Genomic DNA, 15,135 nt, shown 5'->3' with positions numbered 1-15,135 from the left:
AAAACATATAATAACACTTTTGAATGCGACACTGGATAATTTATAAAAAAGCAAAAATGATAGCATTTTTTGTACCACTAAGTCATTTTGAACATGCACACAATGTATGTACATAACGTCTCTATATTTTTTAATCAAGAGTTGACAATTTAATTCTGATCTTTCAGAAAGGAAATATCTGCACATGAACAGTAAAATAAATCAATTAATGTTAGATGTTGCGCTTGAAAAAAATAATAATTGGTATTTTTATAATCGAGATATTGCGTTTCTCTGGTTTACGTATGCTCAAATATTTTCGAATTACGCAAAAATAATAAAAATATACACAAAGAAATCAAATGACCTTGGAACGCCATATTTTTAAAGAACGTAAATACACATTTTCTCTTGCCAAAAATTACTAACGCCTTACAAAAAATCCTTGAAAACTAATAATTAATAAATCTAAAAATACTTTAACTAGGTAAAACAGTATTATAGTTTCCATCAGTAAATTAATGAAGAAAATAAATTTTTCCTGACAAACGTCAAAATTAATGTTTTTGATATACTTACGGGGACTCTGTCTGGATATTTTCTCCTAATTTTCTCTCCCTCGGACTTCCTCTTTTCAAAAGGGTGCTCTTCTTTATATTGAAACTTCATCGCACTTATTTAAATACTGAAATTTACAAAACAAGACTTCGATTAGCAACAAAATCTACGTGTCTTCTTGGTTTTCCTTTTTCTTGTTGTCTAACAAAATAATCGATGATATGACTCAACTGCTCACTAGTCAATACAATGTCAAAATAAAAGAAAGCTTACTGCGTTTTATAACTTTAACAATGAAATTATTTATTTGTCTTACTTTTAAAAATATGTAATTAAATTTAGGAATGATTTAAAGAGTCAAAAAATTACAACTGGAATTTTGGCAATGATTTTAACTATTGTTCATAATTTTGAAATATTGCGCACTTCTTTGAGTGACATTTGGCAGTATAGATTTTAATGGAAATGGAATATACCTCTAGAATCTACATATATTCTATCTAGAGAATCTAAATCTAAAATTATTCGTTATATATAATATAAAATTATTCATAAATATTTTATAAAAAAAAATTAAAGCACAGAACAACAATAAAAATGAGTTCCGTGTGTAGAGGTATATTCTGAATGTGTATTTAACCAAGAGTGACTTTTTACCTTTTTAGTGCAAAGAGAAGAAGAGTTTGACGTTGTCTGTACTTGTACTTGTCACTGTCGGTGTATTTACTCCATCAACTTTATGCAGACCTTATTAATTTTAAACATTTTTATACAAAGTTATATCAAATCCAAATGGTTCAAAAAGTTCTATTCATATGTTTAGGTGGCGTATATCAGCCTTGCGATGTGTTTAAATAATTATCTGATATAATTTTAGGTAACATTTGTAGGTCTCCCATTGCAGAGGCTGTATTTCAACATCTAGTTAATGAAAAAGGTGTTGCTAAAGATTGGATTGTTGATAGTGCGGCTATAGGTTCTTGGCATATTGGAAAACAACCTGATTCAAGAGCTAGACAGACTTTAAAGAACCATGGAGTGCAGTACAATGGCAGGGCAAGACAGGTAATTAAAATACATTAACTCACTCACTATCTCATATTGTTTACAATAATTCAGATATTGAAAAAACACAGAATGATAATTATTTATGCTCACCTAATGTAGCATATTATACTTCAGAGATTAGTTCATAGGCTTATGTGCAAAAGACAATATCTTCCTTAACATTTTTTTCAAAAGTTGTTAACCTTTGCATATCAGTCTTATCAATCACCCAATTGAAAAAAAAAATCAATTCTTTATTTGATCTTTTGACTTTTAGATAAAAAATTGTCAAAATAAATCAACTGGAGTTGCAATATGTTTAAAATGTTGATTGTAATTTCTTTAAATGTTATACAGTGATGTTGTTCTGAAGCTATTTCCTTGTGGCATTTTTATAATCAATATTTTTAATGGGAAATAAGCCACAATTTTACAATCAGTAGTATTTTGTATTTTGACGAAACCCGATTTGGGCTTCAAAACGTTAATAAAATCATTTTTTTGTTAAAATTGTGGCTTATTTCCCATTAAAAATATTGAATACAGTGATGAGTCCGCTAATAACCCGCAGAATAACGCAAAAGATGGAAAACACTTTAAGTTGTGAGATAAAAAGAAATGAAACTAGTGGAGGTGGGAGATTTAGCGATAAAAACCTATACATTTACATTCTACTTATTGTTTCCCACCTTTAGACGTATCAGACGAGTTTGGCAACTGCAACTGTCACAGTGACAGTTTTAGTTGACATACTCCTCTGATATGTCTAAGGACTAAATCAAAGAAGAAAAAGAAGATTGTGTATTGATAGACAGTTGCCCCCTTCGACAAGGAAAGAGAGGTTGTCCCTAGCGTGAAATTTTTTTTATCTTGTCATGTTTGTCCCACACCAACCAAAATTGCTAGTTAACTAAAGAAGAAGAAGAAGAAGAAGCAAATTGTACAATGTACTAACTCCAAATTGTAAGTGAATAAGGGATTTTTCCCTTGTTCCGAGACGATGAGCTGGCCAAATACCCAAGTAGGTGGAGGCCAATAAACTGAAGAAGAAGAAGTGGGAAACAATAAATAGAATACAAGTGTATAGGTTTTTATCGCTAAATCTCCCACCTACACTAGTCTCATTTCTTTTTTTTTCAAAACTTAAAGTGTTTTTCATCTTTTGCGTTATTCTGCCAGTTATTAGCGCTCTAATCACTGTATATATGGCATTTGACATAAGAATTGAATCAGTGAGATCTAAAAGGATCATTGCTAATCCATTTTTTGCCAAATCTAGTTAACACATTCGCGGTCATGACTGCTTATGAAGTATTAATGTGTTAAGATAGCAGTTTTGCTCACTTGACCAAGCTCTACAGACTTAGAGAACATTCCATCACACTAAATAGCTATTTAATGTGATGGAAAGTTTCTTTGACTAAGGGCCTGTTGTTCGAACAAATGATCATTATCAAATATTTAATTACTGTCACAACTGTCAATGTCAACTTTGATTGGGTTGACAACCAAAGTTGACATTGACAGTTGTGACAGCAATTAAATATTTGATAGTGATCATTGTTGATTAGCGTTCGAACAACCGGCCCTTAGTCTGTAGAGCTTGGTCAAGTGAACAAAACTGCTATCTTAAAGTTAACTAAATTTTGCAAAAATGTAATATTATTATCCTTTTAGATCTCACAGATTCAATTAATCTATTTTGTATTCTATTTAATGCTTCTAATGTTTTTTTTGTTTAGTATTGCTATATATATTACTAAGTTGAATGGAATAAAGATTCTTGTCGAGATACAAGAAACAATACTAAATTAACAATAAAAAATAACATCAATTAACAAAACTTTAAAACAGAAATAAACATAAGTAAACATAACTTAACATAAACTATAACACCTTCTACCAAACAGATGGAGTTGGCACGTGAATAAATCACAATATTTCTTCAATATACCTTAACGCACACCCTTGTACACAATACCGAGAACAATATATTCAGTATTGGTGTTATTTGACTCAGTTTTTTTACCAAGAAATAAACAATACTGTATACAACTGTACGTAATTTATTTTTATTTTTTTAGATTTTAGATGTATTGTGCATATATATTTCATGTTTTTGCAATGTATAATGTGTATTTGTTTATTATTTATATGTATTTTATTAATTTTTACCATATTCTCCAGCTAATCCGGATTTTCAATTAATCTGACTTATCGAGGTTCTACTGTATTTTGAAAAAATATTGTGATTTACTCACGTGATAACTATAATATCGTCTGTTTCCTCCTCTACTTCTAATAACAATTATTCTGCTTAAGAGTTATTTGTCAACCAGGTGAGTAGTTTTCAGGGTGCAACATAAGAGGGACGAGGTTGTTTAATGGAGGCTCTGTGATATTTGGGGTGGAATTTACTTGACAGCAAAGACGGATTTGATGTCTTTATATATAGGTCGTTAAATAGCAAAAGGTACATTACAGAAATTTCGTTTCTTTGAACACATTGTTCCTTTCACACCTTATATAGGAAATAATTTTATCTTTAGCAAGGATTATTTTGTATTCTGACAACGACACCTGACTTGGGCGTTGAAACGTTAATAAATTAATTTTTTTGGTAAAATTGTGGCTTATTTCCCATTTAAAATAGTTCATTATAAAAATGACACAAGCAAATAGCTTCAAAACAACATCTTAGGCAAGATTAGAGATGCATCAAGTCAAACTAGTTTGATTTTATTCAACAAACTTGACTTGAAAACCAAACTTTTTTTGTAAAAAAGTTTTGACTTGACTTGATTTCGATATCTTTAGGTTTGACTTGAAATCTAACTTCTTCAAACAGTTTGAAGTTTGAATATCATATTGCGCAACGTGTTTATTTCCAATTCTAATTGAGAGCGTACCGACTTTGACTTTTGTTTTGACTTATTTGGATAGGTCTGAATCTGTACTCTGCTATTCCGCAAATTAGTTTGTAGTTCATATTAAAAAGTTTATGCTTGCCTTGTTTATTACATTCGATTTGAAGTGTGTGCTTTGTGAAATAATATCTAAACCTGAATATTTTTCGGTTCAGAATAAGTAAGTTTTAATCTAGTAACACTCAAATAAAAATATAAATAAGTGGTAAGTATGGATAAAACGAAACTTGCCAGCAAGCAATTCCAAGCATACAGGAATCATTTTCAACAAATTTACGACCCTATTTTGATTTAAATATCTGGTGGCTTTCTGTATCAAGTTCAGGGCCGCCGCTAAAATGTTGGCCGCCCCCCTTTCAACATTTTAGTCGTTTTAACATAAGTACTAGTATTTAAAGACATGTACAGGAGACTGTAACGCGTATATGAATAATAATTGCTCTAATCTCGACATTACTTTTATACCTGGATCCCGCGTACCAAAAGAAAGTTATTATTATTAGTTTTAATTGTAGAATAGGTTTAAAATTTGGAACGTCAGACTATGAAAACGTTCCATGTATTTTGTCGGACATAACTTCCAATGATTTGTTACCAGTTCATTAAACTCTTATGCAAAAATCAGACTGGTGTTTATTACCAACTGGGTATTTTAATGAGTGGAACACGAAGAACATGTTAAATGACAGGAATCATGTTGGTTAGTAATAGCAGTCTGATTTTTGCATGAGAGTTTAATGAAAGGGTAACAAATCAATTTGATGTTCTGTTCGACAAAATACATGGGACGTTTTCGTAATCTGACCTTTCAACTTTTTAAACTGTTCCACGAATAAAACTTCTCCTGTTCCAGTGTTCCCATACATCAAAGTTTGCCCGACTAGACACCGTTAAGCTATTAACAAATTTTCAGCTTACTATTAATCAACTTTTTTTTGGTACGCGGGATCCAGGCCTATTTGAAATACAGTAGTGTACAAAAGAAACGATCACACTACTATATAATATATTACAAACAAAATCGTTTATCAAAATCGAGTCTGAAATCAGCAAATTCTCAACTTAGACTGAACTATAACCCATCTATAACCATACATTATAAGCATAAAGGAACAATATTATAGCTCGAGCAATAAAAAAGATTTTTTTAAATCATCCAGTAATAAACAAGACTTTTTTATTACTCAATGAGAGCAACTTACCAAGACCAAGCACTTATCTAAATTCTCGGAAAGTATCCTATTGTCCTATCCTACTCATAAAAATGTTCAGAATTTGAAAAAATCGCATATGGACCAAGTAGATAAAAATAAGGTCCGAAAGCCGACAAGCCCCTTTGAATTAAAAAGTATTCCCGGAACTACTTTATGACTACAACTACAGCTGCAAAAGGGCAGTTTATATAATAAATAACATGCTCTGGCACTTTTATTTAGATTGTTTGGAATATGTATTAGAGTTTAGAGAAATATCATTACTATTTTTAATTTTTTGAATTTATTTTCGTTGTAAAAAAAGTATTATCATCAGTGGTATGCTTTCGGCCGCTCGTGTGCGATGCACACTTTGCACACATGGTAGCGGCGGCCCTGATCAAGTTACTTTTATATGGCACTCATTGTATTTAGGGGAGTGCAATTAGAACGAAAACATGCATTGTTTCGGAAAAATTCAAACAAGCTTATATTTTTCTAAAACATTTTTGTTCGTTTATATACATGTTAAAGTAAAAAGTTCTACTCGCGGATTTGGCCGCTAATTCTTTATTAATTGTTTAAACAATATCAATTGTTTTGTATTAACAATTTCAAAAATATCGTTAAATTCATCATTTTACTTTGATCAAATATGTTTCTATTTTGTTTTTGATTACACTGAATCCGAATATGGCATTGCAATTTGAAAATTCTTATACAGAAGCTCTTATACAGTATGTCTGCGTAGCTAGGAACCACATGGAAAACTTTTTTATTATCAATTTTACGAAAAAAAGTTATTCTTTATAAAATGCTCTGGATAGTCAAAAATCTAAAACTCAACCATACAATATCAAATTTTATCAATTTTATACGAGTTATGTCAAAAATATGAATTTCGTTAAAGAGTAAAGTACTTTTATATTTCAGAATATCAAAAAATGCTATTATGAAAAGTTGTTTGAAATTAAAAACTACGTTTAAATATACAATTACATTATTCTAACCGAAAAAATTTTTAAAATTTTTTCTCAAATTACGGATACTCATCATCATTTTATTACAATTATGATAACTATTTTATTATCACTTTTACGAAAAAAAGTTATTCTTCATAAAATGCTCTCCCTGGTCTAAAATCTAAGACACAACCATGAGATATTAAACTTTTTTAATTTTATACGAGGTATGTAAAAAATATGAATTTTTCTTAAGAGTTTAGTGCCTTTATTATTCACAATATTTTAATTAGAAGGATGTAATTGAACACTAAAACAATTTTTTTTTAATTCCAAACAACTTTTCTTAATAAAAATTTTCGATATTGTGAAATTTAACGATACTTTACTCTTGAGTGAAATTCATATTTTTTGACATACCTCGTATAAAATTCATTAAATTTGATATTTGATGATTGCATCTTAGATTATATACGATGTAGAGTATTTTATAAAGAATAACTTTTTTTCGTAAAACTGATAATAAAAAAGTTATCAATAGGTTCCAAGTGACGCAGACATACTGTATAAGAGCTAAAACATTTTTTTTTGCTACCTTTTTTTAAACATTTATTATTGTTAAAGTTTATTATTAAATGTATTTTAGGTAAGTTTTATAGAAAAAAGTTTTGATCACTTTATATAAACATTTTTTTAGCTGGTAATTTTCGGTTTTTGTATTACATTTTTGTTATCTTTCTTAATTTTCTCAAAAAGAAATAGTCTATTTTATTTCTAAAGTAAAATAATTTAGTGCATTTTAAATATTACATCCTAAGCTTAAAAAAAGCACTTATAAAACTGTAATAGATCTGTTTAAACTTGAGTAATACCGTCTTTCTGATTCTCGAATAAATCTCGAATAAATCTCGAAATTCGACTACGTTTATCCAAATGCTACGTCTGGTCGACTCTTCTCTATGCAGTTGAGACATGGACGCTTAAAACATCAACCATAAATAAGTTGGAGGCCTTTGAAATGTGGATCTACCGGAGAATTCTCAAAGTTTCGTGGACATCGCATACCTCAAACGAAGAAGTGCTGCATAGAATAGGCAAGGCAAGAGAACTTTTCAACGCAGTGAAAGTTAAAAAAACATCATACCTGGGCCACACACTGAGAAATAATAAGTACCAATATACTCAACTTATAGTGAAAGGAAAGATCGAGGGAAGGAGAGGACTAGGAAGGAAAAGACTATCGTGGCTCAGAAATATCCGACAATGGACAGGGCTAAATTTTGAACAGCTAATAAGAACAGCTGAAGACGGAGAAGAGTTTGCAATTGTAGTAGCCAACCTCCATTTAGGAGACGGCACTTTAAGAAGAAGAAGAATACCGTCTTAAAGTGGTGGTAATTCTATAAAACTACGAAGATTTCAAAAATTACATTTTTTAAGACGTTACATCATTTGAATTAAATTTTTGAGATTTTTCTAAAATGAAACATCATTTAGTACAGTGCTTGAAAGGTAAGTTGTGCAAAATTGAGGGTTTGATAAGAAATAGTATATTGTGCAACAAGTGCAGAAAGGTACTAATTTCTCACGAGTTTGAAAAGTTGCGGTACGAGCGCAAGCGAGTGCCGCAATTCAAACGAGTGAGAAATTGCCTTTCTGCACGTGTTTCACACTATACTTTTTCTACAAGCACAGTTTTTCCTAAAAATAAAAATCACAATTTCCAAACGACGATTAATTATAATAGGTACCTATGTGATAAATTTTAAACTGTATTTAATTAATACCTACTAATCAATTTAAATTCCTTATACCTAAATAAATTGCACAGAAATCAGTTAAAAAATGAATGTACTGCCTTAATTTGTTTAAATTTAAACAATTATTACACATTATTGACATTATATTTATGCAGTCACGGATTTACACAAAACCTACTTCATTCGACGTCTCTTGCACAGGTTGCTAAATCCTTATTGGTTATTTGATAATTATAAAATGTTTAATAAGAATAAAATTGTAAAATAAAACAGTTGTAACATCCATAATTTAGTTTCTATGCTATAGTTAAATATAATAATTGTCTTATAGGTTATATATTTGTAAGTTTAACCACGGATGTAAACAGAATATAACGTTACTCAGAATGCGGTAGTCCACGGATGTAAACGGAATATAACGTTACTCAGAATGAGGTAGTCAACTGTGCAGAAAATAACTTTGCGGCACAGAAACGTCACTTTGCGGCACAGAAACGTCACTTTTCTGCACACTAATGTCAAATATCTTATACTGTGAGAAAATATCAAGTTTGCTAACATAAAACCGTGCAGAAAAGTGCACTTTGAATAGTGGTTGTAGAAAAAAGTATTAGTTACACATTTTTAAATCATTTTTAAACAAAATTCATGTAAGGCTCAATTTCCGCCCCCCACCGAACTTATGCCCATACATTTTATTTCTTTTTATTATAACCATAAGATAGCTTAATTATTCTTCTTTTAGGTTCAATTTGTAAAATTTCATTTGATCTATTAGTTAAAGAATTACATTAAAATAACTCAACCGTGCACTTTGCCGTACGCTAGTTTACAGTGCGCCAATGTTTGTGAGAAGGGTGACTTTAGCGTTATAAATAAAAAATTATAGAAGATACAGATTTAATTTTAGAAAATTCTTTATATAAGGTTTTTTTTGTAAAATTTTCGGAGTTATTTAAAAAAAAACATCAAACTTCGTGGTTCATTTGTTTAATAAAAAATGAAGCACCCACTTCTCGAATAGAACTTTTTGATTTTAATAAACAACATAATATGTTGTTTATTAAACATTTCTTAATGAAATTACAAAAAGTTCTATCTTGTTTGATTTTTTCTGAAGTGAAAATCTATATGCACTCCCCTAATTATTAACTTTCTCATCTTAATTGGCAACTAACGTCTATCTCGACAAATAAGTATATCTACTAAATAAATTATTTTTCAAGAAAAGAAAATAATCGTTTTCGTTTTGATTCAATTCGAGTCTCTTGCCATCCTCTGACACCGTGTTTCGGGGTCTCTACCCTTTATCAAAGAGGCTATGCAAGTAGACTCATTGAATCATGAATCATTTTTCAAACTCTTTCAAACTAGTTTGACAAACAGTTTGAATTTTCAAACGTGTACAATTGACCAGTTTGACTTGACTTGAATTTATTTATCAGAAGGATTGACTTGAGTTTGACTTGAAATTAAGTCAAACTCAAGTCAAGTTCAAACATTCAAGTCAAACTTGTGCAACTCTAGGCAAGAGAACGCAAGGCCCCACAAATCACGTGTCATTACTGAATATTTAGGTGAGGTAAATACTCAGAAATTGCAATGGCCCTCTCACAGTTCCAACATGAATCATATTGAAAACTTATGGGATATTGTCAGTAGACAATTTAAGACTTCATTATCCCCTTCCTGCTTCTCTGCAAGGTATAGGAACTGTGATTATTGATATCTGAAATTGTTGCTGTGGATGTGAAGCTGTTATTAGAAGTAAAGGAGGAAACATGCAATGTTAGTTTCTTCTGTTCTTAAAGTTTTGTGAACTATTGTTATTTTTTATTGTTAATTTAGTATTGTTTCAGTTAAAACACATCATGTTACAGAATAAAATTGTCTATTTTATTTGTTTTGAAGATATCAGGGTAATTCAAAAAATGTTCACAATTCATGATACTACAACATAATCCAATGTATACCTACCCTTGTACCTTTTCCTCCCTACAGGGTGTGTCAAACTTAACATAAGAAAGATATTTCTTTTCTTTTACCTGATGTAAGCCCAAAAGAGAAGTTTGTGTAAACCTTTGCAATGGAAAAAATCTAAAATAAAAAAAATATGGAGTAGTGCAAATTTTCAGATTTTTAATATAATTATTTATAGTATCTTATTGTAAAAATACTATTACACTTATTTATTATGTAAGCATGTAATAACAATAAAAATATGATAACTGCTGATATTAAGAAACCGAAACCCAAGAAATTGTTATGCAACTTTTGTGTGTTCTCACCAAACTAATTCTGTTTAATAAGCAGTTTAAACTAGAGCAACTGAAAATGTCATATACACTGCCTAGCATAAAAAAGTCCATGTTCTCCAATCAAGTATGTGCATTTCCCTTTACAAACTTTGACATTGGGATCACCCATTATAATTATAAGTATTTCATAATATAAGTATTTCAACATACAAGAATAAGTTTTTAACATTTTAATAGATCATCATTACTCAATAACATCATTACTCTTTCTCATAGAGGAGTAAAGCCAGTGATTAATCTATTGGTAATTGTATTCACCTAAATTCAGACTATTTGGATGGATTTGCTTATTGTCGCTTCTAGAATAGTATAGCATCCCATAGCTTGTGGGGTATTTACCATTATCCGGCCATTTCACCTCACTAATTCCGAGAATGTTGATTTTCAGTCTTATCATATCTTTTTCCAAATTATGTAATTTATCGGTTTGAAAAGACTTCTTACATTCCATGTTCCAATTTTTAAATTCTCTTTGGGGATTCTTAACACCCTCTGACTATCAAAAATCTGTTGAAAACTGGGCACCTTGTATTTCAATTGATAATATGAGGATTATACTAGGGAAACGTAAAGGAGTAGTTTCCCATTGCTTTATCTATCGGTCTAAAAGACATTAAAATATAGTATCCAATAATGGACTGATCCAGGATCATTTCCCTTACAATCTATCTTGGTACTGATGTTGTAGCTGCCTCACATCAGAGTAGAATATGCGAAGGAAAACTTTGATAATTAAGTGGGAGAATGGGTCTAGGACATAATTGTTCCCAGATACCAGATGATTGGGAGATAATATATGGCTCATAGTAAAAGAGCATCTATCCGTTACCCTATTTGCCCATTTATACTATATCTATATCACCCATAATTATAGACTAATAAAATATGTATTACTTCTGATTTTACGATAATTGACATTTTTAGATCCAGAAAAATGACTTCAATGAGTTTGACTACATCTTCGGTATGGATGAAGACAATATGTCAGATCTAGAATCACGAGCTCCAAAGGGAAGTAAGGCCAAACGTTTGCTTCTTGGAGAGTTCGACCCACAAGGCGAAAGAATTATCAGGGATCCATATTATGTTAGTATTTATGATTAATATATTTCTGACTTTATTAACCTGTTTTTTAAAGTGAATACTTCTTATCGCTTGGTATGGAATTTTGACAGGACTAAAATCGTATTTGGCGTCATTCAAAAATCATGACGTGAGCCACGACCGCAAATGGGGCAACCCTGCGGTATATCGTAATATACATATCTATACATTTATTTTAACTTTCTTACTAAACTACGTACAGATCTCGAATTATCTATTGTTTTACTGATTTCAGGGTTATTTAGTAGGTAGGAAGTAGGTAGGTACCTAATATTCATTATATATTTTTACATGTTTTTTTACAAATACTATATGGTCCTTTTCATGGGCATTTTTCAGTGCTTCACAAATGATAGAAAAAAGGTAAGTCCGTGATAATATAGGTACATTTATAACATTTATTCTAACATGACAATTTAGTTAAATCTGACAGTTGTCACATTTTATTTGCAATTTGGTATAAAAACAAATCAATTGTGTTTATTGCATTTATAAAATGGTATTTTCTTTGATTTGTATAGTCTTATAAATTGTACAGATTATATTCGTAGATATATTATATAATTCGTAAATAATTTTTTTTCGGTTATAGCGCCACCTATCAACAAATATAATAAATGTTATAAATGTCTTTAATCACAGACGTGCCTTTTTTCTGTCACATACAATTTAATGCGTTAGAAAGAAATCGAAAAACTGTGACGCACTGAAAGATGTCTATGAGAAAAAGAATACCAACTTTTATTGAATGGTGAAAATTGCATGTTAATAATTTTATATTGCCCAATAATGAATTTAAAACATATAAAAATAAATAATAAATATTACCTACTTGTTTCAAATGCATGTGCGCTCAGCGTTTGACATTGAAAACACTTTCAATGCTAGTTCAGCCGAAATCCACGAGAGATCGTCGTTGTGACGTACCATCGCGAATAGGGGCTGATTTGTTCAGTTTTTCGAAAACAAATAGAGTGGAATATGTTTTTATTCTAAAACTAAATAGATTACGAATTTTAAATTCTCGACTATCTTCGGGGTAGTTTTAATTCTGTAGGAACGTAATTTAAAACATATAAAAATAAATAATAAATAATACCTACTTGTTTCAAATGCATGTGCGCTCAGCGTTTGACATTGAAAACACTCTCAAGGCTAGTTCAGTCGAAATCCACGAGAGGTCGTCGTTGTGACATCGCGAAAAGGGGTTGATTTGTTCAGTTTTTCGAAAACAAATATAGCGGAATATGTTTTTATTCTAAAACTAAATAGATTACGAATTTGCAATTCTTGACTATCTTCGGGGTAGTTTTAACTCTGTAGGGGTTGATTTGTTCAGTTTTCCGAAAAATATAGTGCAACACATGATAAAATTAGATATAAATTCAGAATTTTCTACACTGGGGTGCAAAATTAACCGGACACCTTAAAAATGGGTCATTTTTTATGTCTAGAATTTCCTAAACCTGTGATCCGATTTAAGTGATTTTTTAATATGTTATAGCCTTATTCTTTAACAATATCGCTGTAATAATATTGTTGCTAAACAGGTAAATTTTCATTGTATACCGGGTGTACAAATGAAACTGTGTTTTTTTCTTTAACTTCGCATCACCCTGTGGAATATTTTAGCATTTATAAAATACTCAAAGTAAAACCCTACTATAGCCTCATGTTTTCTCAACATTCTGTTTTTTGATTCATTCGCTTATGTTGGACCATAAAAAAGTTATGTACTTTAACAATTAGCTATCTTTTTATCAATACAGGGTGTTTTTAGATAAGTATGGCAAACTTCAAGGGGTAATTCTACATGAAAAAATAATGACAGTTTGCTTTATAAACTTATGTCCGCAAATGCTTCGTTACTGAGATAGAGGGTGTTGAAATTTTTCTTAAAAACTGACAATTTATTTATTGCTTTAAAACCGGTTGAGATATGCAAATGAAATTTGGTGGGTTTTAAGACTTAGTTATTGTACATTTTTTAACATACAAGCAAGAATTTAATATTCACCATTGGCGTACATACGAGTAATATGACGGGTCATATTACTCGTATGTACGCCAATGGTGAATATTAAATTCTTGCTTGTATGTTAAAAAATGTACAATAACTACGTTTTAAAACTTACCAAATTTCATTTGCATGTCTCAACCGGTTTGAAAGCAATAAATAAATCGTCAGTTTGTAAGAAAAAATTCAACACCCCCTATCTCGAAAACGAGCATTTGCAGACATACCGCTTATAAGGCAAACTGTAATTATTTGTTCATGCAGAATTACCCCTTAAAGTTTGCCACACTTATTTAAAAACACCCTGTATTGATGAAAAGCATGGCTAGTTGTTAAAGTACCTAACATTTTTATGGTCTAATGTAAGCGAATGAATCAAAAAACAAAATGTTGAGAAAACATGAGGCTATAGTTGGATTTTAATTTCAGTATTTTATAAATACTAGAATATTCCACAGGGTGGTGCGAACTTTGAGAAAAAAACACAGTTTGATTGGTACACCCGGTATACAATGAAAGTTAACTGTTTAGCAACAATGCTATTACAGGGATATTGTTAAATAATAAGGCTATAATATATTAAAAAATCACTTAAATCGGACAACAGGTTTAGGAAATTTGAGACATCAAAATGACCCATTTTTAAGGTGTCCGGTTAATTTTGCACCCCAGTGTATTATTGACTGAAAATTAAATTAAAATTAAATTTAAACCAATTTAAATAAATATAAATAAAAGTAATTAAAACTAAATAAAATTAAATAAAAGTGAATAAAATAAAAAAAATTAAACAAAATTACATACAATTAAATAAAATTGTATAAAATTACAAAAAATTAAATAAGATTGCATAAAATTAAATAAAAGTAAACAAAACTACATAAAATTAATAAAAATTACAGATAATTAAATAAAATTACATAAAATTAAGTAAATACAGGAAATAAAATAAATAAAATAATAATAAATGAAAATAAACAAAATGAATCGAATCTGTAAGAAGTAATCACTTCTGTCAACACTTCGCAAGTACCACGCTCTTTATTTTTCTTGTTCCACAGTGAATTTTTTTTTTCAGGATGATGGTTCTGAAGGATTTGAGAAATGTTATCAGCAGTGCCTAAGAGCTTGTGGAGCATTTTTGGAACAAAACTCCTAAATTTACAAATTCAGTGTTGTGAAATAAATACCAGTTGAAATAGGACATTTATACATTTTTATAACATAATCTTTTTACTGCCTTTGAGAGTTTTTCAGGTATCGATTAGGG

General features: G+C 30.1%; 2 protein-coding genes across 2 annotated transcripts in view; one reads left to right on the top strand and one right to left on the bottom strand.

The window, feature by feature from the left end:
• The window catches only part of LOC114332557 (gamma-aminobutyric acid receptor-associated protein), a 46,851-nt gene extending 45,791 nt beyond the window's left edge, over positions 1-1,060 (bottom strand). The window contains exon 1 of the mRNA XM_028282384.2: positions 559-1,060. Coding sequence (XP_028138185.1) covers positions 559-648 — 90 coding nt within the window. The 5' untranslated portion in view covers positions 649-1,060. The remainder of the gene's footprint in view (positions 1-558) is intronic.
• Positions 1,061-1,235: 175 nt separating this feature from the next.
• On the top strand, positions 1,236-15,069 carry LOC114332556 (low molecular weight phosphotyrosine protein phosphatase 1). Its single transcript, XM_028282383.2, has 4 exons — positions 1,236-1,360; positions 1,415-1,602; positions 11,669-11,830; positions 14,944-15,069. Exons 1-4 carry the CDS (start codon positions 1,330-1,332, stop codon positions 15,022-15,024), a joined length of 462 nt encoding a protein of 153 aa, XP_028138184.1. The 5' UTR covers positions 1,236-1,329; the 3' UTR covers positions 15,025-15,069.
• The last annotated feature ends 66 nt before the right edge of the window (positions 15,070-15,135 follow it).

The sequence above is a fragment of the Diabrotica virgifera genome, chromosome 2 (genome assembly GCF_917563875.1).
Source record: "Diabrotica virgifera virgifera chromosome 2, PGI_DIABVI_V3a".
In the NCBI taxonomy this organism is placed as follows: domain Eukaryota; kingdom Metazoa; phylum Arthropoda; class Insecta; order Coleoptera; family Chrysomelidae; genus Diabrotica; species Diabrotica virgifera.
Note: the sequence above shows the minus strand (reverse complement) of the source record. Positions and strands in the feature narration are given on the sequence as shown.

Excerpts from the sequence above, each read along its gene's own strand:
- LOC114332556 (XM_028282383.2), top strand. The coding sequence starts at position 1,330 with ATGGTTCAAAAAGTTCTATTCATATGTTTAG. Across the intron at positions 1,603-11,668 it reads ACAATGGCAGGGCAAGACAG|ATCCAGAAAAATGACTTCAA; the intron begins GTAATTAAAATA and ends TGACATTTTTAG. Across the intron at positions 11,831-14,943 it reads TTATCAGGGATCCATATTAT|GATGATGGTTCTGAAGGATT; the intron begins GTTAGTATTTAT and ends TTTTTTTTTCAG.